This window comes from Aptenodytes forsteri, unplaced genomic scaffold (assembly GCF_000699145.1).
Source record: "Aptenodytes forsteri isolate BGI_AS27 unplaced genomic scaffold, ASM69914v1 Scaffold17, whole genome shotgun sequence".
In the NCBI taxonomy this organism is placed as follows: Eukaryota; Metazoa; Chordata; class Aves; order Sphenisciformes; family Spheniscidae; genus Aptenodytes; species Aptenodytes forsteri.
Window position 1 is genome coordinate 52546 of NW_008795027.1, and position 25430 is coordinate 77975.

The window sequence follows — 25430 nt, forward strand, 5'->3', positions numbered from 1 at the left end:
CTGTAATATAATTCCTTCCTGATATATTATGTAACATCTAGCTGTACCCAGTAGCCTAAGCTACAGTGTCCTGGCAAAGGCTGCAAAACATTCAGGAGATCTGATACATTTTAAATATTATCTGAAGGTGATGACTTCTTCAGAAGCTTATCAGAGAGCTACAGCTGAATTTAATTTAAATTTCTTGCCCCTTTTTTGCTGTTTTCCCTGAAGTTTAACACATTAGGGTGTTTTTGTTTGCCTTTTTTAAGTAGGGGGGCAAGCTAGCAGTTTTCTTCCTGCTTCTGTATGGAATGTTGTGTTGTGGAGTCACTAACACAGAAGGCACAAACTGTGGAAATTGAGATTTTACTGCTTTTGTTTTCTTTCCTGCTACAGGTTAGTGATTGGTGGGAAGAATATATCTACCTTAGAGGACGTGGACCAATTATGGTTAATAGTAACTATTTTGCAATGGTAGGTAAATACTATAAAAAAACTTACGTGTCAAACAAGCACTGTAAAATTTCTGCCAGGTATCTTATTTCGTTATATCTTTCTGTTTAGAAATCCATTGCCACTGTGAGTATGTGACCTTTGTTTTTCTTTCTTCTAGTATAACCTACAGCCAATGTCTTCAAGTACAGTGCTATCTTAATAATAAACTTAGCACATCTGCCACTTAGGCAAACTCATGCAGTAATTACTTACACAGTTTTGTGCTTACTGCAACAAGCAATCTTTCAAAAGCTCCATGTAAAACTTCATGGGTAGCACAGTTCAACAAGGTGTGTGCTTATATTCGCAAATGTCTGTATGGGAAGTAAAACTGTAAAAGACCCTAAAATTAAAAGCAAGAAGAGGAAATATTCTAGTCTTGGATTCAAGTTTTAAGTAGCATTGTCTTTTCTACTGGGATGATTAAGAGCTATCATGTATGTTTTAGGACTGATGCTGTTTAAGGAGATTGTGACTGTTGAAGAAATTTAAGTCATCAACTCACTGCACTAGTGCACTTCATATGTTTTAAAGACTTTTCTATATTGACCAGAATAAACTTTAAGAATGTGAATGAGAAGTACTATCAGTATTTTTTTTTAAATCTAGTCTGGTAATCATTAACTTATGATTCTTATGTACTTTACAGGACTTCCTTTATTTATCTCCCACAACCCTGCAGGCAGCTAGAGCTGGTAATGTTATCCATGCCATCCTGCTCTATCGGAAAAAACTGGATAGACAAGAAATCAAGCCAGTATGTATACCAGTTTAAATGGCTTTTGATCTTTTTCCAGCATAGTCTGTAAGAAGTCAATCGGTTTTCAGAATGGGACAGGAGAGGAATTTCTTATTGTCAGAACTACATGTAAGACGTAACTACATTTGTGCTCCCAGACATCTTGCTTATCATTTGAATTGCACATGGGCAGAAACTACCAACTATCACAAATACAGGATTCTGTCATGCCAACTAATTGCAGTATTTGAAATTAATGTATGTATTTGCCCAAAAGACAAATAGAGGCTTGTACTTGCATATGTTAACAGATGTTATACGGAATACTTACTGGTATGTGCTAAGCATGTAATTGTACTTCTGAGCCACTGAAGTCTGAAAAGTCTGTGGTATCATATAGTGTGAGCCCAGGGAGGTGGTTGGGACAAAGGACTGGACCTTGAGGCCAAGAGTGGGCCAGTGGCAGTGTAAGTATAGATGATGATAATATTCTGTGTTGCACTAATTTCTAGGTGGCAAGGATAGGCAAGGTGAATCTCATTCTGAATTTCTGTTCTGTCCAGTGGTTGTGTGTTGTAGCAAACAAATGTTGTAGAAACAATTAAGTAGTTTTGCTGAAGGTCATGGCAGGGATGTGATTAGTTGTATGTAACTACAAATCCGAGAAGCGTGAACTTCTGTTCCTACACAGCCAGCAATAGCTTTAAAAGAAGAAATTAAGGGATAATGCATGCTGCATGTTTAAGTTTTGCACCCAGACTGGCCATTGAGAGCTCTTTGGATTTCAGATGCTAGCTAGCTTCAGTCATCCCTCCTGAAGGGTGAGCTTTTGGTAGGGGGGTGGGAAAAATACAGCTACTGGAATGTCAGTGGAATCTTCAATGTGTAGTTCAAGGAAAGACAATGAACGGGGCGGGGGGGGAACCAAACCTGCGTTGATGTATTATAAATCTTACTGTTCTTCAGCCTGTCTTTAACGAGATCCTGTTTTTTCTTTCCTTTTTAATTTGCTAATTGTATATGCAAAATTACATTTTAATGTACATTTGCGGCACAGATTCTTCTGATGGGATCTACTGTTCCACTCTGCTCAGCTCAGTGGGAACGGATGTTTAATACCTCCCGTATCCCAGGAGAGGAATCAGGTAAGCAGGGCCAGCCGAGGGGAATAAACATCTTAATGGAATTCAGTTTTTGGAATATTTTCTGCTAAAATCCTGTTTTTCCAGATAAGGATCTGACAGACACAAGTACACACCAATACTGTGTTCCGATACTCAGGAAGTAATGAATTGCTATAGAGTGCATAGATGGTTTTTCCTTTTAGGGTGATTTTGAAAGTTCTTCAGTGTTTTTTGTCTCTTCCTTTACTTAAATTAAAAACTAACTTCAAGAAACTGTTGTCTGCCCTGTGTTTTTGATTTATAAATAACCTTTACTTTTCTCCATTCTACTCTTTCAGGATCCTTTGATATCCATGTTTTTATCTTTATAAAAGTTGTGTTCTCTTATCTCAACCATTTTAAAATCTTTTGCTTGCTTGACTTTCCCTTTTTCCTTTCAGCTTATGATTCACAACAGCATCCCAACCTGTTCTTCTCAATATGAACATATGTTCAACACTAGTTGTTTACCTGGTTTAGAGGCAGGTACAGTCTTAGTCCTGTCCAGGTTTTCAATGCCACTGTAACCTTGACTTTTTGTATGTACTGTAAGACATCAGCTAAGTGAAATCACCTGTAATAAGGACTGTGTCCAAACTTTCTATGTAACAGATTAAGAAAATTTATACTCTGAGTTTTGTTAGTTCCCGCCCTGCCCTAACTCCCAGCAATTGGCTGATTATCCTAAGCTATGAGTAACTAAGTTTTCACATTTTAATGTTGAATAGAGGAGTGTACCTGTTGACTTACAGCAGGGTCATTTTCACCTGAGTCTGTTCCTGCAACTTCTGCTTATTGTGGGAGACTAAGGATATGTTTACGTGATCACAAGCAATCATGTTAGCTCAGTCAGGAAAAAAAAAAGTATCTGTAAGTGACGGTTCATATACACTCTCTCACTGTAGGTGTACATATGGTGTCATTGCATGCATTCATTAACACTGCCTATAGACATAAAAGCATTTCACTTTAGTCATTGGCAAGCCTTTGATAAATTGTTTGTTGTTGTATCTCAACATAAAAATACAATATTTTTTTGATGGTCAATACATCATCCAAGCTCTTGAGGCTGATTCTTCTGCATATGGTGTTATTTTTCTAATGGTAATGTATCCCTAAAAGTTCATCATGGGTTTCTCCCCAAAGAAGCCTCCAAAGATCTCCATCAGCTTATCCTAAATTTTCCAGGCTCGAGCTGGTTTTTATGATCTTAATATTAAAGTGGCTTTTTTGTTGTTGGTTTTTTTTTCCTGAGTTTTGTCACGTAAAAGGAGGCAGATTGCATCTAGAAATACTAACGCTTGTAGTCAACAGGTGGAAGAAAACGTTGCTATCCATTTTCTTCTTCTTTGAGAAGCAAACTAAAAATTTCACAGCAGATTTGAGTGGACTTCTGTTGTTGTGCTTTCTACAAAAGCTTAAGCTATATCTAGGTTTCTCTGATCTGGTTATATGCTGAAGAGCCTCTTAGAACTGAGTTCACATGTTTATCCAACACTGCGTCATTGTGGCAGCATCATGATGAAATACAGCATTTGGCAGAGTTATCCTGATTAGTTATGATTAGTGCAGAGGACAATCACTAGGAATTTGGAATGCAAGGGGTTATTGGTTAGTCACCTCCATTGGGAATGGGCTGTCACTTGAAGATAGGATATATTTTTTAACTTTCTTTTGAGATCTGTAACTCATTCTTATGTTTCAAGCTGCATTTGAGCATGTTAGTCCCACTCGACTACAGAATAAAAAACATAAAGAGTTTCTAAACAGACACAGGAATGTGCCCGCTCTTCCCTGCTGGAGGTCTGACATTTGCTGTACTGTATGAAGTTGGATAAGGGGGGAAAGTGGCATTGGCTAGTGGATAAAGCAGTAGGTGCATGTGTCAGATAAGGATTTTACTCTCAGTTCTGCTGCTGGCCTTTAGTAGATATTGAGGAATTATTTCCCAGCTATGCCTCAGCTTCCTTTATCTGCAAAATGGAGAAAAACATATCCTTGATGCAATGACTACTTCGATCATGAACTAGTAGCTTAAGTAGACTAGCAAGTTTAAAAATCTCTATTAGACAACTGTAGTGTATGAGCCATTGTTATTTAGAATACTTCAAGTATGGAAAGTGCTACCCTTGCCTCTTCCCGGTCCTCAATAAAATGAAAGGTATGAACTGTTTGCATTTAACTTTGAATTTTGTGTTCTCTTAGTCTGAAATGAGTTTTGCAGAAAAATGTAGAAGTAGCCCATTCTAACCATAACACCTGATTAAAATATTTCCTTAATGTATTAAAATGATCAATGATTAAAATAAATATCTTAATGGTTCTCTTCAGTTTCTCCTGCTTAAAGTCTTTCAAATTAAAGTACAGTCAGCATCACAAAAATTACCTTATTTTCATCCTAAGTACTTCACGTTTCCTATTTTACTTTTTCAGTTTTTCATTGTTTCTATTTTTCCAAAGGAAAAACAACTTTTGTCATTCTGTATGTGGATAAGTGAGTTATAAAGACATTTTTCCCAGCTTTTCATGAGCAGCTTGATTTCTTGCCCTCTGATTTCAATTGTATTTTATATATGTTACAGTTCCTAAAGGAGCAGCATATTAAAAAAAAAAAGGAAAAATTCTGTGGCATGTCTTCATGTTAATTGGTGGTAAAATCTTAATGAACATTGTATCCTGTTGCTTCAGCAGTTGTTTAATCTTCATGTCTTTTAACAAAACACTCTATGGAGTAAACCACTTCTTTTAAGCAGGGAAGCCTTTATGTCTTTCCATTCCCACTTTTTTTTATAGGAAATCCATGTAGCATGTTACATGCATCTTCAGATGTACATAAAAGACTTCTTGGACTGGCAAGAAAAAGGAAAGGATTTTTTTGTATTGCAAGAAATCTGTACTCCAGGTGCATAAATCTGTATTTAGGCCCATAAATAAGGTGTCTGAAAGGTAATTGCCAGGGCTTAACTGTTGTGAAGTCAGTTGTTGATGTAGATGACTAATGATCTCGCTTTTTACACTCCAGAGGTTGTCTTTTTTGTAGGGACACATCATGTACATGAGACAAATACTTGGGGTGTCCCAACTTATAGAAGAAGTTAACTCACTAGGTGATTGCTTTGCTGCTTCTTTCCCCCTCTGTGGGGTTTCATCTCAATTCACAACCCATTGTATTAATGTAATTGACAGTTGGAGTGATGCTTCTGCCAATCCTAGCACTTTCATCACAGGCATTCTATCTTTGGCAGAAATGCAAAGTAGATAGCCAAAGGCATGATTAGCATAAAACTGCTTCTGATCAGTAGATGGAGCATACCTACCAAAACTTTATGGATAGCTGAGAGCACCCAAAGTATAGAACTCTTTCCTGGTACAATGTTTCTCAGATCTCTCAGAATCATGACTTTTAGGCTCAGCCCTCATTTTTGACATCATCTTTCTTCACCATCACAGTAATGGGTCTTTTCAGATTCATAGGAATATAACAGTTCTTTGGGGTAGTGAAGGAATTCAGTTAACAGTTTTCATCAATTGAGGGCTTTTCCTGGCTGCTGTAGAAACCTTCATCTGTAGTTTGATACAATGCCTTCATGACTAAATTCAGGCTTATCCCAATTAAGCCATGTAAATAATAAAGTGATGAAAAATTTGTGGCCTAGGTTTCTGCTTCACTGACTTCCATAACACTACACTTTTTGGCCATAGATGGAGTGTTCACTCTGCATCTGCCAGGATAAATGTGAACAAAAGCTTATGGTACTAAAATTGGGCTCTCTTAAGATTCTCCACAGATTGCACCGTGAGTTGTCTAGCACTTGAATGCAGATGATTTTTAAAAAAAAACCCCAACTTTTAAATCAAGTACCTTTCCTCAGGCTCTTCTAGTGTGTTCTTTTGCTGACTGCTTAATCAGACTACGCTGCTAGTGCTTACTTTTCAGATACAGAAATACAGATTTAGTTGCTTAATATTGGCCTCCAGTGTGGAAACTGGTGGAGCTATATATGCAAATGATTATCAAATCTGGGTATTTGACTATTTCATGCAGGAATCTTTGTGATGAAATAACATGGAGCAGTTTATTCCACACTATTTATTACTTTGTTAAAATAAATAAGCTGTTGCTAACTGGTAGTGCATGCAGTAGGTATTTGATGTTATTTAGTCCATTAGTGTTTTGAGACTTCAGCTTTGTTTTCACGTAAGTGTTTCCAATTCTAGATACTCTCCAGCATGTGAAAGACAGTAAACACATTGTTGTGTATCATAAGGGCCGTTACTTCAAAGTGTGGCTGTACCATGATGGTAGACTGTTGAAACCCCGAGAAATTGAACAGCAGATGCAAAGAATTCTTGATGATGATTCAGAGCCTCAGGCTGGTGAAGAGAAACTAGCAGCTCTTACTGCAGGAGATAGGTATGGTGGTTATTTTTTAAATTAATTTTCATATTTAGAAATAGTTGCATAGTATACTAATTGAATATTGGCTTTGGAATTTTAAAATAGTCTGCAGTCAGTTGATTATACCTTTATTACTGATTTTGTATCTTGCTAACATGTAACAGCTCTTCAGTTATTTGTAACTACATGGAGTTAAAAGTAATTTTGCAGTGGCAACCCTGTATGCAGCTTACCTATACTTACCTGGAGAAGTTTGATTTGATTTTGGTTATCATAAGAGTGGTAACTAGAAGCTTTACGGTATTACACATATTGAACTGCATCAGTTTTATATCTACTCTGGGGTTCGCTGGCATTTTAAAGAATATCTTAAAAATTAAGATTGAGAATGTAAATTCAGTAACTTGTTACTCCATATTCATGACTTGCACCTACAAAATGAAGCAGTATATACTCAGTTGGCTCGAGGTGCAAGATTATTGAATTAAATTGAACTAAGTTTGTCACAATTTAATCTGTCTAGTTGTTTCTGGACAAGGAAGAGAAAGAGCTGTGGATCTTAATATACTTTCTTACTAGGAGTCCTCCCTTTCTCTCACTTTCTGCTTTAAAACAAACTGAAATAATTTTTCATTGGGAAAACCACATAAATTTATAAATAAACATGGTGCAATCATACAGAAATTACATTGTTCAGGACTTCTTTAACTTCAGATCTTTTTCAGGCATTTACCATGGAACTTTTTATTGACAATTGTCCAGATTCTTAGATTTAGGTATTACAACGATGGATATTAATCTGTTGATTGTTTTCATTATTATTACTATTTTCTTCTTCCATATAATAGATATTTTCTGTTGTTCAGTTATAAATGTGGATGATAGCTATACATATTACATGCTGCAGAAATGCTGAATTTCTGAGGTTTAAGCTTCACACATGTGTGAAGCTTATATGTTGAATTGGTTCCTAGGATTACACTGTACGTGTATTTTTCAGAACTTTTCACTGCTGATATAGTTTAAATGCAATGAAAGTAGTTGCTTCAAATTTGATAAAAGTAGGAGGAATGTCTCATAGTAATCTTAAGGGTGATAAAACATTGACACATTCACGTGATCTGGCTATAAACCATATTCTTTTTGCAGAGTACCATGGGCTAAAGCTCGACAGGCTTATTTTAGCCATGGAAAGAACAAACAGTCCTTAGATGCTATTGAAAAAGCAGCATTTTTTGTGACATTGGATGACATCGAGCAAGGGTACAGGAAAGAAGATCCAGTGAGGTCACTGGATACATACGCAAAATCATTAATACATGGCAGATGTTATGACAGGTACAGTATTGACTCTGTGGAAAACGCCTTCTCTTTTTTAGAATTTCACTAATTCTCATGGCTAATACATATGATTTAGTGACTTACAAGCTGATAAATTTCATAGAATCACAGAATGGTTTGGGTTGGAAGGGACTTTCAAAGATTATCTAGTCCACCACCCTTGCCATGGGCAGGGACACCTTTCACTACACCAGATTGCTCAAAGCCCTGTCCAACCTGACTTGAATACTTCCAATGATGGGGCATCCACAACTTCTCTGGGCAAGCTGTTCCAGCGTCTCACAACCCTCATCATAATAAAAAAAAAACTTATGACGAATCTAAGCCTACCCTCTTTCAGTTTATAACTGTTGCCCCTTGTCCTGTCACTACGGGCCCTGGTAAAAAGTCTTTCTCAGTCTTTCCTATAAGCCCTCTTTATATGTTGAAAGGCCACAAGGTGTCCCAAAGCCTTCTCTTCTCCAGACTGAACAACCCCAACTCAGCTTTTCTTCCTGGGAGAGGTGTTCCTGCCCTCCCCTGCACCCACTCTAACAGGTCCATGTCTTGTACTGGGAACCCCAGAGCTGGATGCAGTACTCCAGGCGGGGTCTCATGAAAGCAGAGCAGAGGGTGAGAATCACCTCCTCTTGACCTGCTGGCCACACTGCTGCTTACGCAGCCCAGGATATGATTGGATTTCTGGGCTGCAAGCACACATTGCTGGCACATGTCCAATTTTTCATCCATCAGTACCCCAAGTCCTTCTCTGCAGGGCTGCTCAATCCCTTCATCCCCCAGTCTATTGATACTGGGGATTGCCCTGACCTAGGCGTAGGACCTTGCACTTGGCCTTGTTGAACTTCATGAGGTTCAAATTTATGTCTATTTATTTAAACAAACTTATTTAAAAAACCCCAAACCCCTAAGAACTAGTGCATTTGAATGTGAATTTTTGAGAGATGAAGTTGCAGTATAAAAATGCTTTTGAAACCTACAAAACCATAAGGAAATCTTAATTTCTTTTGTAGGTGGTTTGATAAAACATTCACTCTTATAATATTCAAAAATGGCAGAACGGGTCTGAATGCAGAGCACTCTTGGGCAGATGCTCCTATTGTTGGACACCTGTGGGAGGTAGGTGTTTAGTACAAAAAGTTAATGCAGAAAATAATGTGATATGGTCCATGCAACAGTCCTGAAGATCAGCAGGTACCCTTGCATGAATCCCTTGCATTCATGTTGCTGATGAGTGATTACAGGCCTGTGTTTATAGCAACTGTGGAATTAAGAAAAAAAAAAAAACAAAAAAACAAACCTTGCTTAAAAGAAAAGGTTGCTGTCCTTTAAATTAAATGAACATAGATGTCTCCATAGAAAAGTGATACAGTTCCCCATCTAACTTGTTTATAATCTAAATCAATAGATTGTTGCCTCTTTGATATGGCATTGTATTTTGCGTGTATACATGCTCCTGAAGCACTTAAGCTTTCTTGTGCTATAAAAATCCCACTTACTTTCAAAATTTAAAGAAACGGTACAGAGTTTAACTTTTCCTCTAAGCCATTGTTTGATAAGCTGCAGATTGAGATGCTGTTTAAATTATATCTTGTATTTATTTGCAATGAATGGAATAAATGCACTTTTTGTCAGGTTTATTCAGCATGAGCTTAGCTTATTACTTTAAATCCTATTTGATTTTTTTCTTTTTCTTTTTGAAGCTTAAACCCATAAAAAGTTACATGACTCAATCACTGAAAACTATTTCATTAACAGTAGCTAATTCTGATTTCATTATGTATTTGTGAAAATGGGTCTCAGGTCTGACTGGTGTCCCAAGTAATTTCCTAATTTTATTATATATTGTTCTGACCACTAAGTGAGAAAATTAAATTAAAAGAAGAGATTAGAAATATATATGTAGAACACGCAATAGATTTTTGTCAAGCTTTCTCTTTCCATATTGAGCAGTTTCAAATCTATTGATAGTTCTGTATTTTTTTAATTTTTTTTTTAACACTGAGGATATTGTTTGAAATCTTGTAAGACAGAGCCTTTTTTGTCTGTTGTTCAAGTTCTATTGTTCATCTCGGAAATATTCTACTTCCCCACCCAAGAGCTCTAGTGAACATATAGAATAAATTGCAATTTTGAGTAGGATGCAAATCTTAAAAATGATTAAATTCTTGCAGGGATATGCACTTACTCTGAAATAAACTGTTTCATGATGAACAAGTTTTGACACATAACAAACTTGCAGAGATTCTCTATAATCTAAATTGAACAAAGGTTGTGAAATCTAAGACTCTAAGACTGACTTTTTTTTTTTTTATTACTAGTAAATTTGAGGTGGGTTTTTAATTGAAACATTTTAATGAATTCAATAGCATCTAACAAAATGCACCAGTGTAATTGAATAGGTATTTGTGCATATCTGGTATTCTTCCCACTCAGAACACAAGTAAAAATGCCTTAAAATAAGAGGTAAATCAGAGGGCTTCACTTGCAGCTGTTTTCAGTATTTGGAAATGGATTGTATATTGTATTTCACTATCTACTGAAAATGGGTCATACTGATTTCACAATGACATCCTAATTCCACAGCAATATGTAATGTGTTGCAATTCTGAAGAAGTATCATTCTTTGCAGAATGCAATGGCAACTGAGTATCTTGAACTGGGCTATTCAGAAGATGGGCATTGCAAAGGAGATACCAATCAAAATATTCCTATTCCTACGAAACTACAATGGGAAATTCCAGAAGAAGTAAGTACAGAACAGCTAGTGGTTTGAGGAAGAAGCTCCTCATTTCCTGAGCAGTCAAATAATTTAAGTAATTACTGATAACCCTATAAATCAGCTTTAAATTCCTTTGAGTCCTGTAAGATGTGTATTTCATGTGTGGACATTACTGAGTTTACTTAAAAAGATATCAGTGGTTTTTAACATCACTCTTTAAAAATTCTGGCCAGGAAATGCCAACCTTTTACTAGAAACTTTCTTGGTTGGTAAAATGTCAAAAATAAGTGGATACTTATTTTAAATAGTAACTGTATTAAAATGAAGTTTAAGTTGCTGAGGTTTCGTTACTATAGTCACAACAAATGCTCTTGTGTAATAGTTTAGTTCAAGACAAACTGCAATCACCTATTTGGATTTTAATTTTGAATAAAAAGGTAATGGTTAGTGATATGTTTAAGCATGTATGGCAGATTGGAAGCCACGCAACACTATTGCCATTCTGTCTCTGTCAGTCATTCTATTACGTTCTAGTGATCTGAACAGTCTTAATGTGGGGGTGTTTTTTAAAGTGTAATTTTTGGACTCCAGATGTGTACTGGCTTAAAACTTATTTTTCATTAGCTTTTCAAATTTTAACTTTCTGGCAAAGATAGCTTCTCCTCTTTCTCCAAAGGGAGTTTATTTAGATAATGATATTCCTGGCATGCATAAAGGCAGCGTTTCTTATTTATCAATTAAAAATACTTGTGCTTTTTCAACATTCCTCTCAAATGCCATCAAATGCATGTATATGCACATATGTGCATTTATTTATTTGTTTGTTTTAGTGTCAAGAAGTGATTGAGAGGTCTCTGAGCACTGCCATAGCTCTGGCAGATGATGTGGACTTCCATTCATTTTTCTTTGATGCTTTTGGGAAGGGACTAATAAAGAAAGCAAAAACCAGCCCTGATGCCTTCGTGCAACTTGCCCTGCAGCTTGCTCACTATCGGGTAAGAACAACAGACTGTTTCTGGCTTATGGAATCTCATTAAACTGGGTATAGCGTGTTTGTGATTAAAACGTGACTGTGTAAAGTACTTTAGAGTAATCTTGCACTGCTTGTGCAAGGTTATTAAAGACATTCAATAGAAATTGGTACAAACCCTAAACAGATTACTAGCTGGAAATTAATTGTCCAAAGGTTGGTGTATCGACACTGGTGCAAATTTTCCTCTGCTGCTTAGTTGGTCTATCCCTAGGCATTTTGGACTTGAAAGAAGTAGATATGAAACTTTCTAGTAGCTGTGGTTATAATCTAAACAGTGTTGTAGTCTAAACAGTGTTAAATTTATCTTTTAGTTTGGAGTCACCCTTAATTCAGTAGTCATGGACACTCCCTAACAGGATTAGCAGAAATGCCTGCCTGTTTTCTTCTGTTAGTTCACCTTCTCTATAATGTGCTTTCAGAAAACACCAGTGTAGCAAGATGCATGTTTTTCATTTTGCTTTCTAGCTGTCACTGTTGAGTTACTGTTCTACTTTTTTTTTTTTTTTTTTTTTTAAAAAGTCATTCCAAATGGTTTTTCAAAGCATCCAGATTTCCTGGCTGCTATTACCACTTACAGTCTTTCTTACCATTGGTTAGGGTAGCTACGTGGCAAATAGTTTGATTACCCACCCACCTCTTTTATTTTGAACACCCATCCTCTTAATCTAAAACTGAACAGACTTTCACGATCTGTTCTGATGTATGTTTTAGACAGGTAGAGTTGCTAACGTGTTAGATAAACTATCATTTGGCAACTTTTAATCTGTAGATTGTGCACATCTACAGGAAATATGGAAGCCACACTTTCTGGATTTTGCAGACTGTTTTCAGTTCTCACATTCTTGAAAATCTCCACAATGGCATGCATCTCCATGCTATTAAACCTTTAACTGAAAATACTTTTAAGGATGTTAGTTTCCTCTATTACTTACCACAGCTCTGTTAATTAGGAAGCCACTGAACTTTCAAATAGGTTTTTGATAGCCTTTAAATCAGCTTCTGTTATAAACTGAAGAAGACTGAATATAAAACTCAGAGGGTAGTCCTTGCTAGTTTGGTTGTTCTATTAGCATTTATCAAATCCTGCTACTAATTTTATTTTTGCCTTTATTATCTTTAGGTAAGACCGCTAATGGTGGGCTACTAAAAACTTAATGTTGAGTTTAATTTGTGGAGTGATTCATATCCTGTGTGCTTACCTTGAACTGTTGATTAAGAAAGAGTGGCTAACTCTGGCTAAACCTTTAAGTTCTTATTTTTTGCTTTTCAAGGATATGGGAAAATTTTCTTTAACATATGAAGCTTCTATGACACGCTTGTTCAGAGAAGGCAGGACCGAAACTGTTCGTTCGTGTACTGTTGAATCATGTAATTTTGTTCGAACCATGGAAGACCCAACTGAAAATGTAAGTTCATGGTGTTGTTGCCTTATACAATCCATAAGGCACATGAGTTATCACTAGATATCCGTATAAGTTCCCAGGTCGTTTTTAAACGCTTAGAGTGATGCCTTTGTTTTTTAGGAAGGAAGTGCAGCATAAGGTAATTGTCCACATTTTCTGTCAATATGGCAGAAATTCAAGGCTATTCCGAAAGAGAATGGCAGTAACTTAGCCAAATATGCCATTTCTTAGAGTTCCTGAACTCCAGAAAACTAAGATGACTTGTGAAATTTTTGTGACTCATAAAATTCAAACATAGATTTGTAAAACAAGTAATCTCATACCAGTTAGGCTTTCCTTTCTGATAGGGAAGCAAGTATTATTCACAGGAAATAAGTAGTTGCTCTTATATGTTGATTTCAATGGGCTTTTTAATCTTTATTGTGATGTTCTAATTAGCAAACAAAGGAAGCATGGTCTAGGGGAAAACTGGGTTTGCAAAACTTGGACAATACCGGTTAAAATGTTTGCTATCAAAATGGAAGACGGTTGTCTTAAGGACTGTCTGTTCTTTAATCCACTGTTCACAGATACAGCTGATGAAATAAATCATTACATTTGCAGGTTTTGCTAAGCTGAAGGGGATTTCCATTTCTTCAGAGTCAATAAAAATTTGACCTGAAAAAGAGGATTTTGTTAGATAGGAATGTACTCAAGGTATTGCATCCAGGCCTGAGTAACAGCTGTGTGGGTAGAAGTTCTAATGAAAAAGATCTAGGACTATAATAATCAGTAACTGAACACTTACATAGCACATTCAGTGCTATGCCATTTGGAAAAATGGAGCCCTCACTTTAGATAGTCCTGCCCTTTATTTTTAGTAGTCTTTTGTCTCTGCACTTTTTTTCTAGTACAGCATTAGCTGGGGTGGTGTGTCCAGTTTTGGACACCACACTTGAGGTATGGGTGGATTGGAGAGAGTCTAAAGGAGAGCAAGAAGGATGGTTAGAAACCTCTGAAGAGGATCTGTGAGGAGAGTTTGAACTTAATTATTCTTGCCTAGTCTAAAGAAGAGAGAACACTGTGGAAGAGGTGGAGAGCCAGGTTGTGCTCAAGGGGATAAAAAGGCTGATGCAGAGATGATGGGAATAATCTGTTCTCTGTCTCAAGAAGTAATAGACTTAAATTTCAGAAAGAAACACATTAGGAAAACATCTCCTGCTAGTAAGGAGGGAAATAGTGAGAAGCCTGAAACAGATTACTTGGGGAGGTTGTTTTTTCACTTTGAAAATCTTTAAAAGTAAGTTACATAATGGTCCTTCAGGAAAGAGTTTTAGTTGATCAGATCTTAAGGCAGAGAAGTCTAAGCAGATGAACAGTTGAGGTTCTTTCTAGCCCCATGATTCTATGAATAAATGTTACTGCAAGAAAATAGATGCACAGAGAAAGAGAGAAACTTTTTTCTCCTTCCTCTTTCTGGAAGTTCTATGTAGGTAAAATCCCCCATGATTTCTCAATATGCTATGCTAGGAGCTGTGATCAGACCAGTGCAAGTCTGGAAATCCAGCCATGTCAACATGTCATACATAACATGACTTGGCACAGCTACTGTACAACTACCCTGTGTATAGAAAGTAATTTTAACATAGTCCTAATGTCAGAACTTACTGCTATTACATCTCTGCAGTTACACATCTGCATTTTTGTTAAAGGAATAAGGTAACCCCATACGTGGCAAGATCATATATATATAGCAGACTTCATTCTGCTCACTTTTTTGTAATGGTTACTACAAACATGATTCTTTCTTTTTCAGACTTGTTGGTTCATTACTGCCCTTCATTGGGAATGATCAGCCACAGAGCAGAGGAACCCTGCCTTCATAATGCAATTTTTAGTTTTTTTAAAATAATACATAAATGCATTTAATATAATTTTCATAACACATAAAGAGTTGTCTGCCTTTACTGCTTGCTTCTACTTTTTTCTGGGTTTTTCCTTAGAATTTTTCCTGAGCACTTGTATCCTCCATGGACTATCCACAAAGCTTTACTCCTTAATGCCAACGGTAGGCATGCTTAGCATGACTACAAGTGTTTTATTAGTTTCTCATGCTGGAGGCAAATAGGCTGCTCACTGTGTCCCAAAATGCAGTGATACTGGAGATAAGAAGTGACAGGTTGCCATATACTCAGTGTGTTGCATTCCACATTATAAAATCTTAACAGAGTGGCTATATAAATGTTTTGAACAGACACTTTCTTTCAGCCCTTGCAACATTCATACAGTGTTCATAGAATCATAGAATATCTCAAGGTGGAAGAGACCCATAAGGATCATCAAGTCCAACTCCCTGCTCCTCACAGGACTACCTAAACCATATGACTAAGAGTGTCATCCAGACACTCCTTGAACTCTGACAGGCTTGGTGCCCTGACCACTTCCCTAGGGAGCCTGTTTCAGTGACCGACCACCCTCTCAGTGAAGAACCTTTTCCTAATGTCCAATCTGAACCTCCCTTAACGCAGCTTCATTCCATTTCCTTGTGTCCTGTCACTGGTCACCAGAGAGAGGAGATCACCTCCTCCCCCTCCGCTGCCCCTCTTGAGGCAGTTGTAGACTGTGATGAGGTCACCCCTCAGCCTTCTTATCTCTAAGCTGAACAAACCAAGTGACCTCAGCTGCTCCTCGCAAGTCTTGCCCTTTGACCATCTTGATCGCTCTCCTCTGGACACACTCTAATAGTTTGATGTCCTTCTTATATTGAGGCGCCCAAAACTGCACACAGTACTCAAGGTGTGGGCCGCACCAGTACAGTGTAGAGTGGGACAATCAGCTCCCTCAACCAGTTAGCTATGCTGTGCTTGATGCACCCCAGGACACGGTTGGCCCCTTTGGCTGCCAGGGCACACTGTTGACTCCTATTCAATTTGTCATTGACCCAAACCCCCAGATCTCTTTCTGCGGGGCTCCTCTTCAGCCTCTCATCCCCCAGTTTGTACGTATAACCAGGATTACCCTGTCCCAGGTGCAGAATCCGGCACTTGCTCTTGTTAAATTTCATACGGTTGGTGATTGCCCAGCTCTCTAGTCTATCCAGATCTCTCTGTAAGGCCTCTCTAGCCTCGAGGGAGTCCACAGCTCCTCCTAATTTAGTATCATCAGGAAACTTACCTAATATACATTCGACTCCTGGGTCCGGTTGGACTCGATGATCTTAGAGGTCTTTTCCAACCTCAATGATTCTATGATTCTATGAAACCAAGTGACCTCAGCTGCTCCTCGCAAGTCTTGCCCTTTGACCATCTTGATCGCTCTCCTCTGGACACACTCTAATAGTTTGATGTCCTTCTTATATTGAGGTGCTCAAAACTGCACACAGTACTCAAGGTGTGGGCCGCACCAGTACAGTGTAGAGTGGGACAATCAGCTCCCTCAACCAGTTAGCTATGCTGTGCTTGATGCACCCCAGGACACGGTTGGCCCCTTTGGCTGCCAGGGCACACTGTTGACTCCTATTCAATTTGTCATTGACCCAAACCCCCAGATCTCTTTCTGCGGGGCTCCTCTTCAGCCTCTCATCCCCCAGTTTGTACGTATAACCAGGATTACCCTGTCCCAGGTGCAGAATCCGGCACTTGCTCTTGTTAAATTTCATACGGTTGGTGATTGCCCAGCTCTCTAGTCTATCCAGATCTCTCTGTAAGGCCTCTCTAGCCTCGAGGGAGTCCACAGCTCCTCCTAATTTAGTATCATCAGGAAACTTACTTAATGTACATTCAACTCCTGCATCCAGGTCCTTTATAAAAACATTAAAGAGCACTGTTCCTAAAATTGAGCCCTGGGGAGCCCTACTGGTGACTGGCTGCCAGACTGATGTAACCCCATTTATTATAACTCTTTGAGCCCAACCTGTCAGCCAATTGTTCACCCAATGTGTTATGGACTTGTCTAGCTGTACGCTGGACATTTTGTCCAGAAGGATGCTGTGAGAGACAGTTATCAAACTCTTTGCTAAAATCCAAAACCCCCCACATCTATTGGCTTCCCTTGGCCAACTAGATGGGTGACCTTGTCATAAAAGGAAGTTGTTAAACAGGCCTTTCTCCTCGTGAACCCATGTTGGCTGTGACCAATGACTACATTGTCTCTCAATTGTTTTTCAATAACTCCCAGAATAACCTTCTCCATGATTTTACCAGGCACTGAATTGAGACTGACAGGCCTGCAATTACCAGGGTCTTCCTTCTTACCCTTCTTGAAAATTGGGACAACTTTTGCCAGCTTCTAGTTGACTGGGATCTCTCCAGATTCCCAAGACCATTGAAAAATAATGGAGAGAGGTCCCACGATAACATAGGCTAGCTCTTTTAGTACCCTGGGATGAATCCCACCAGGCCCCATAGACTTATGTTCCTCCAGCTGGAGCAGCAAGTCTCGAACAAGTTCAGAGTTGGCTGGGAGTTCATCATCCCCCCAGTCACAGTCTTCCAACACAGGGCTCTGGGGTGGGGGGGCGGTCCCGGGGCCCATCATCAGTGTTAAAGACAGAGGTGAAGGCGGCATTGAAGGTCTCTGCTTTGTCTATGTCCCTATTTTTGAGGAGACCTTTTCGTTGTCCTTCACAGTACTGGCCAACTTGAACCCTAATTGACCTTTGGCCACATGAATTTTCTCCCTGCAGTGGCAAACAGCACCTCTGCAGTCCTCCCGTGTCACCTGGTCTTTGCTTCAATCTCCACATACTTTCTTTTTCCACCTAAGTTCTAGAAGAAGATCCCTCTCTGCTCAACCAAGCCAGCCTTCTGCCCCTCTTTCTTGACTTCCGACACTTTGGAATTGCCTGCTCCTGAACTCTTAAGAGAAGGCTTTTAAAAAACAATCAGCATTCACATACTTTCTTTTTCCACCTAAGTTCTAGAAGAAGATCCCTCTCTGCTCAACCAAGCCAGCCTTCTGCCCCTCTTTCTTGACTTCCGACACTTTGGAATTGCCTGCTCCTGAACTCTTAAGAGAAGGCTTTTAAAAAACAATCAGCATTCATGGACCCCAATACCTTCAGGGTTGCCAGTTTGCCTCCTAAAATGGCTGTTGCAGTTCCAGCTTTTCTTAAATCATGTTGAGATTTGCTCTTCTATAACTTTTTAAGACCAGTGTCTCTAGAAACTAAATACACAATAATGTGGTAAACTTGAGTTGTAATCATGTTTGATTCTGGGGTTAGATCACACTTAAAATACAAATTTGTTTTCATTATGCACTGTTTACAGTGGGTAATAGTTGACAATTGCTAATACCTGAAATTGAATACATGAGGTTGAAAAGCCAGAGGATACTAGTATTTGGTGTTAGTTGCATACATTATCTTGTACTTGTTGACCCATAAGTGCTTTAGTCTTGAGAACCATTGCTGTAACTTAATTTCTACACCTCTGTCCTCAACCCAGTTCACTTAACTGATTTTTCTTCGTCTTTTTTCATTGTTAGAATGAAAATAAGCTTAAGTTCTTTCGGCTTGCTGCTGCCAAACATCAGCACTTATATCGTCTTGCCATGACTGGTGCTGGCATTGACCGCCATCTGTTCTGCCTTTATGTTGTGTCCAAGTACCTTGCTGTAGATTCTCCTTTCCTTAAGGAAGTAAGTGACTTTTATTGATGACTTAATTATAGTAAATAATCCTTTATTTACTTAGCGTTTTGTGGTATCTACTTACATACTTGTAGAACTCTGGTTTTCCTAAGAAAAAAGGTAAGAGTTTAGGTGGCATTGTTTAACATCTGCTGGTAGATTACAAGTTAGTTTCATTTTGCTTTATGTATACACTTATTAATAAACCTATAGTAATGCTTTCTGTGAGCTTTGCAGTATAATACATCTTAAGGATTGCAAGAAAGATATAGTCAGTATTACCAAAAAAAAAATTCATTGCTTGTGGCTTTTACGTATTTTCAAGGCAGCACAACAGAGGCTATGTGTTTTCTCTCAAGAATGTTCTTTTGGAACTGTGACAAAATAACTTTTTTTTAAGTTACTGTGAGTTAAAGGAGCTGTATATTGTGATTTTTTTTTTTTTTTTTTTTTAATGCACAACATTAATGTCACTGTTTATTACCATAACAAATGCTTTATTACTTAAACTAGATTTTAAGGTTGGGTTTTATAAAAGTAATTACATTGCACTTGTTCATGTTTTCTGATTAATAAAAAATGTGTTCCAGCTTGCCTCCAAATTAAGCTACTCACATTTGTCTGCTTGCCCTCCTAAATGTGAGTAGTGGCTAAGTCAAGAATAAAACAACTTTCTACAGCTTCTGCAGACTTTCAAGATACGTGTGTATTGTTAGAGATTTTACAAGCTTCTAACTTGATGTAGTATCTTACCGGGATTTGAATATGGCAGTTAATGATCTTGTTGTTAACAAGACCTGTTATGCAGAATTTACTAGGCTATAGACCAGATTAATCTGTTTTGAAATAGCATTTCTATTGAAAGAACTTTTACTCTCTTTGAGGAATAGACATCACGACCTCATATGTTAATGGTTTGCATATCAGGACAAGTTTAGCTGTTTCTTTTAACCTTCTTAATTTTTCATTCCATTGAAATGGGAACTGGAGTTATCCTTAACATTGCTTTATTGAGTACTTTCTAACTTATCTTGACTAGTTTTTGAGAAAGTTGCATGTTCTTAAACAGTGTATTATACTTGTTTGCATCTCTTTCATATCTAATAAGGTTTTGTCAGAGCCTTGGAGGCTGTCAACGAGTCAGACACCACAGCAACACATTGATCTAAAGAAGAACCCTGAGATGTTATCCTGTGGTGGAGGATTTGGACCGGTTTGTTTGCTAAATACAAGTACCCCTTTAAAAACAGTTTTATTTTGAATATGCCAGTCTGAAAATTTCAGATCTGTAATACCCTAATGTTGCACCTCAAAGGTGCAAGATACACTTTTAAATGCATGTGTTTAATGCTTTCCCATGATGTGGATGTGCTCAGAAGAATCTGCATCACCTTTTCTCATATTCCACTACAAGAATGGATTATTCTTAAGGAAATACACAGTTATCAAATGTGGTACAGGGCTCCATGGCAGAGGGATCTGATAAAGTGGGGGCTTTTATCACATTACCTATGCCCAGAGCTTCTGTACATTAGGGTATTATTACAGTGACAGATGCCTTATTACTTAAACTAGATTTTAAGGTTGGGATTTGTAAAAGTAGTTATACTTGACTTGTTCTTTATATTTCCTGATTAAATAAAAAATATGTTCACGCTTTCCTCCAAATTAAGCTACTCACATTGTTCTGCTTGCCCTCCTAAGTGTGAATAGTGCTTAAGTCAAGAATAAAACCACATTCTACAGCTTCTGTAGACTTTCAAGAAACTAGTCTATTGTTAGAGATTTTACAAGCTTCTGACTTGCTGTAGTATTTTACCAGGTTTTGAACATGGCCATTGATGATGATCTTGTTGTTAACAAGATCTGTTAAGCAGACTTTATGGAACTATAGACTAGATTAATCTGTTTTCAAAAAGCATTTCTATTGGAAGAACAATGAGAGGGATCACGGGACTGTTCTTTGCCACACAGAAATTAGGATGACAAGTACAGTGTATTTTGGCTGGTTCGTCAAGCCAAAATTTTTTTGTGATTTTTTTTTTTTTAATTTATTCATGTTTCTGATAGAGCTTTCAGTAGTTCTTGAAGTTGGAATGAGCTTAAATTGCTGTATCAAGGAAGCCTAGCTATTGCAATGCTGCTCATTCATGAGAAACTGGCTTGCTCCAGCAGATTATAAAGTCAGTATTTAGAATCCCCAAAAAGGTGTGGTCTGGCAGTAAAATAGGGTTTTGGCTGCAGGAATCTCTAACACTTTTTTCCTTTTGTTTTTGCTAATGCTACATTAACTGCTCCCTTCTTAATATTTCTTCATTCCTTTAATTTCCTTCCTTCAGTTGTCTGCCTTTCCTGCTTACATTTCCCTTCATCATTTCTTGTATCCTTACAAAAACTGTGCTTTGGTTTGCTGAAGTAGCCCAGAAATTCAGTACATCAGGCTTTCCATGTATGTGTGGTGTTTGTTGGTTTTGGTTTGTGTTTTTGTTTTGGTTTTTTTTTAAGCATTCTCTAGAATATAGCCCTGAAGCACTAATGGAGAGAAGACTATCAGGCTGCTTAGCAGCAGTGGCAGCAAAGAGCTTGAAGCTTGTGATCCTCTGAGTTAGGAAAGAGAGGAAGGAGGGTGGCAGCAGGATAGTCTGTGGTTACTAGGCATGCTTTAAATATAACATCAGACTGAAACTTGGTACAGTTAATGCTGCTAATGTTGAAATAGGACCAGAGCTCTGCTCATGATATGGGAGTTCAGAATCATGCCTTTGCTGTAGAGTTAGATGACTTTGTCTTTGGGCAAGTTTTCATAATACAAGGCTTGTATACTCCATATTTATGTACTGTATTTGTGATCACTGCAGAGTGATCACATGAAACAGGATGTTTAGGTATACAACTGAACTACTTTATTCCTTTCTATTTAAGCACTGAAGCTTTACAGCTGCTTAGGACCACAACTTGATAGCAGAAGGTCTTTGAACAAGTATTCTATTTCAAAATACTAAACCTGGGAAATATTACAGATGTATATTCAGAAAATGTTAATTCCATGCACTAGATGAGACTAGAACTGTTTCCTTAAGTGGAATCAATCTTCAGAAATGATGCATTAAATGTGGAAGCTTAATTTTTGCTTGAGGAGAAATTGCAACTGATTTTAAAAACTGCACAGTAAGAATTGTGTAATTATGTATAAGCTAATTTAGGAAGGAAGGAAAAAGAAAAAGTTTAGAACTTGTTTTTCTCTTCTTTCTTCCCCTAGGTGGCTGATGATGGTTATGGTGTTTCTTATATTATCTTGGATGAAAATTCCATCCATTTCCACGTCTCCAGCAAAATATCTTGTTCTGAGACGGTAAGGATCAGTCCTTTCCTATGGTTTAACAAATCTGTTCTGATATCTGCTTATAAAATTGTTCTACTCCTTGTCTAAAAAAATTTAGTAGGACTTGCAACATACAGTTATAATGTGTTTTTTCTTTCTCAACATATGCTATTTTGCGGGTTTGGTTTTTTGCCTCCACTTCTATAAATTTAATAGCTTTATGAACCAAGTAAACCATATTCTATTTCACTTATGCTTTCGAGCATAAAAGAAAGCATGTGGCCCAAGGTCATCTTTACACGTGTAGTTCCCTGGAACTCATGTAAAACGACTCATATCTGTCCTGTAAACAGTAAGATGGGTGTCTCCTGTTTTTTGTTATTACAGTTTTGCTTTGATTTATCTCTGGCTGCAGTTGTAAAGACAGAGTAAAATGTATGCTCTCTATTCTTTAAAGCTTCCTGGTTTAAATAATACTGAAAGAAGCTAGCCCGTAAGTTGTAATCTGTGCCTGAGAAACATAATTAATCAAAAATTTATTAGAATAACACCCATTATAAGAATGTAGTAGATGTCATCTATTCAGTATCCTGCTGTTGCGGAGGCCTGCTTTGAGTGAGCTTCAACTCATCCTTCCCCTTTAGATTTTTATGACTTCAATGCTGAGTTTGTTCAGGATTACATAGCTGAACTAGTTTTCCTCTTTTGACCTTAACTTGTCCGAGAGATCTTGGTGCCTTTGGTAAATCATTAAAGATTAGGAAATATGACTTTGTTTTTTCATAGTTCAAATTGTTCTTCAGTTGCCTGTTAGCTTGTACTTTAAATTTCCCTGTAGTTTTAAAGGTCCATACAGAAAAGGCAGCATTTCATGTGCATGGCCTTGATATTAGTAGGGTCTTTGTAGTAGGTCCTGTAATGTAGCTAATAATTTATATTTGTAATCTTAATTTCTTCCTTGTACCATTCATCTGACACTTAGAATAAACAGAAGAAGTTAATAATTTGTTTATACTTAGATAATTGTGATTTTCATTTTCAATACTTTATGTAATTTTTCAATGGCAAACAATTCAGGATTCTGATAGGAACTCAAATACAAAATGTTTTTCTGCTCTTTCAGTACTTCTAGGTCATTAGTCATACACTTTCTGACATTCTTTTTTTTCTGAAAATGAGCTTTTGCAAAACCTTGTATTAAAAAACAATACCGAAACCCAGGTATTTTAAAGTAACGGAAAGCTACAGATGCACCTGATTTCAAAAGGAGATGATCTCAGTTCTGTTTGTAGGGAAGTAAATGCATAATGAAGAACTCATTAGTCAGTAATTGCATAAACCTGGATTAACTTGTATAGCATTAAAATTTTTGTGGATTAAATTCCCCATTTTATGGTAAAATACATGTCCTAATTCCGTAAGCTCCAAAACTAGAAAATATTAAAAGGTTCCTTCTTTTGCCTAAAACATAACTGTTGATTGACAGTACAAGTCTTTGGTTTTGTTTTTTGTTTGTTTTTAAAGGATTCTCATCGTTTTGGAAAAAACATCCAAAAAGCAATGATTGACATCATGGGTTTATTTAACCTTAGTAAAAACTGTACCAAGTGATTTGCCTTATTGGTGCCAAGCAACCTCCTGTTGTTGGGATGCAAACTCTTCTGAACAGTGAATGAGAGCAAGGTTTGTCAAACAGTAGCTGGCGAAGAAACTGAGTCAACATCTTGATCACCTATGAAAACCTTAGCAGTGTATAGAATTTTTTTTTTTTCCCCAGTAGTTTGGAAGAGTTTATTTCCACAGAGGATGACTTTTGAAATCTTATATGTTTCTAGGGATGAAGTATAGTATCATTGCATGAAGTCATGTATATTCTAACTCCTGCAGTTTTCTCTTAATTTGTATACACTTGCTCTTTTTTTTTTCCTTAAAATTAGTCTACTTGTATTCCAGAATCAAAGGGATAAAACACACCGTCTTAAACTCAAATACTAGAAAAAGTTTGATTTGCTATGTATTAATAGCAGAATGTTCTTCAATGTATCTGCTGCTTTATGTCAATGAATGACAAAACTTGTGGCTGTTTACCATCATTGGTTTTTTGTATTTTTTTTTAAAGGTAATTTCTGTAAAACATTAAAAAAAAAAAAATCCCTGATATAACCCACCGTAACATACCAAGTTGTAGATTTTTTTTTTTGGTTTTGGAGAAAAAAAACCATTGGGTAGTGCTATATTGGGTAGTAAAATATGTCACCTAATTAGCAGGTATCACATTTTTCTTATTACTTACAAGCATGTTTGCCACATTGTTGATTTTATTTCTGTATAAATAAATGGACCTGTGTACTTGTTCACGTGAGTGCCTTACAAAAAGAAAGATCCTAAACCCAGGAAAAAAGCTTATGCTGGGAGTTGGTTTTACATTGTCTTAGTGGTGAAGGAGGTGAAGTAGTAGCAATGCAGATCTAGTTTTCAAATTATAAGTTAGGTTGATGTGGCATAAGACTTGAATATGTTGCCATATGGTGCAGTTAGTTTAAAGCTCTAATGAAATGCTCCCATCTTAAATGGCAAAGATCAGTCCCTATGAAATGCAGAAGTAACTTTGTTTCAGAGCTACAGATACTCATGTGTTTATTTTGGTGAATGGTATTGGTGGTCATTTGAGATAAGAGTTTCTGGGTCCCAGGGAGTGTCAATTTACTTAAATGCAACCTGTTGGATAGTCTACGAGGCAAGGCTGCCTGTAGAGGCTGATCAATTGCAGTTTGCCTGCTTTCAGCCTGGAAAGACCACTACTACATTGCCAACCATCTGCACGAAAAGGGCAAACTATTAAAGCCGTGGAAAATAGCTCCAGAATGGGAAAACCCTAGGCTTCTCAAACCCCTGTAGGGAGATGCTCTTGGTCAAGCACAGTTTCTGAAAGATACGAGGAGGGAGGGGAAAGCTATTTCTCTCAAGAAGAAGCATAATGTTTCCAAGTGCAGAAATAAAATGGCTACTACAAAATGGAATGACTCTGTGCGCGATGCTTCTCTTCCCCAGGCTTTATAGGTGTGGTTACTTTTTACATCCTGCAGTGCAGTAAAGTGTACCTGTTAGCGCAACAATTTATTTTATTTTTTAAATGTAAGGTACATGGTGTTTAGTAATATAGTGAACGCTGCTCCAGAGCTAAGCTGATTTTAAAAGGCCTTTGGGGTTGGTATAAAACTTCT

At 37.4% G+C, this 25430-nt stretch overlaps 1 protein-coding gene across 2 annotated transcripts in view; it reads left to right on the forward strand.

Moving 5' to 3' along the window:
- The window catches only part of CPT1A (carnitine palmitoyltransferase 1A), a 40986-nt gene extending 16830 nt beyond the window's left edge, over positions 1-24156 (forward strand). For both annotated transcript variants that reach the window (XM_019471205.1, XM_009275986.2), the window contains 13 exons: positions 379-456; positions 1127-1234; positions 2274-2361; positions 6598-6793; positions 7928-8116; positions 9130-9235; positions 10749-10865; positions 11669-11833; positions 13143-13277; positions 18741-18893; positions 19993-20097; positions 22144-22236; positions 23731-24156. In XM_019471205.1, the coding sequence (XP_019326750.1) occupies positions 379-456; positions 1127-1234; positions 2274-2361; positions 6598-6793; positions 7928-8116; positions 9130-9235; positions 10749-10865; positions 11669-11833; positions 13143-13277; positions 18741-18893; positions 19993-20097; positions 22144-22236; positions 23731-23817 (1620 nt within the window). In that variant the 3' untranslated portion in view covers positions 23818-24156. The remainder of the gene's footprint in view (positions 1-378; positions 457-1126; positions 1235-2273; positions 2362-6597; positions 6794-7927; positions 8117-9129; positions 9236-10748; positions 10866-11668; positions 11834-13142; positions 13278-18740; positions 18894-19992; positions 20098-22143; positions 22237-23730) is intronic.
- Positions 24157-25430: the final 1274 nt, after the last annotated feature.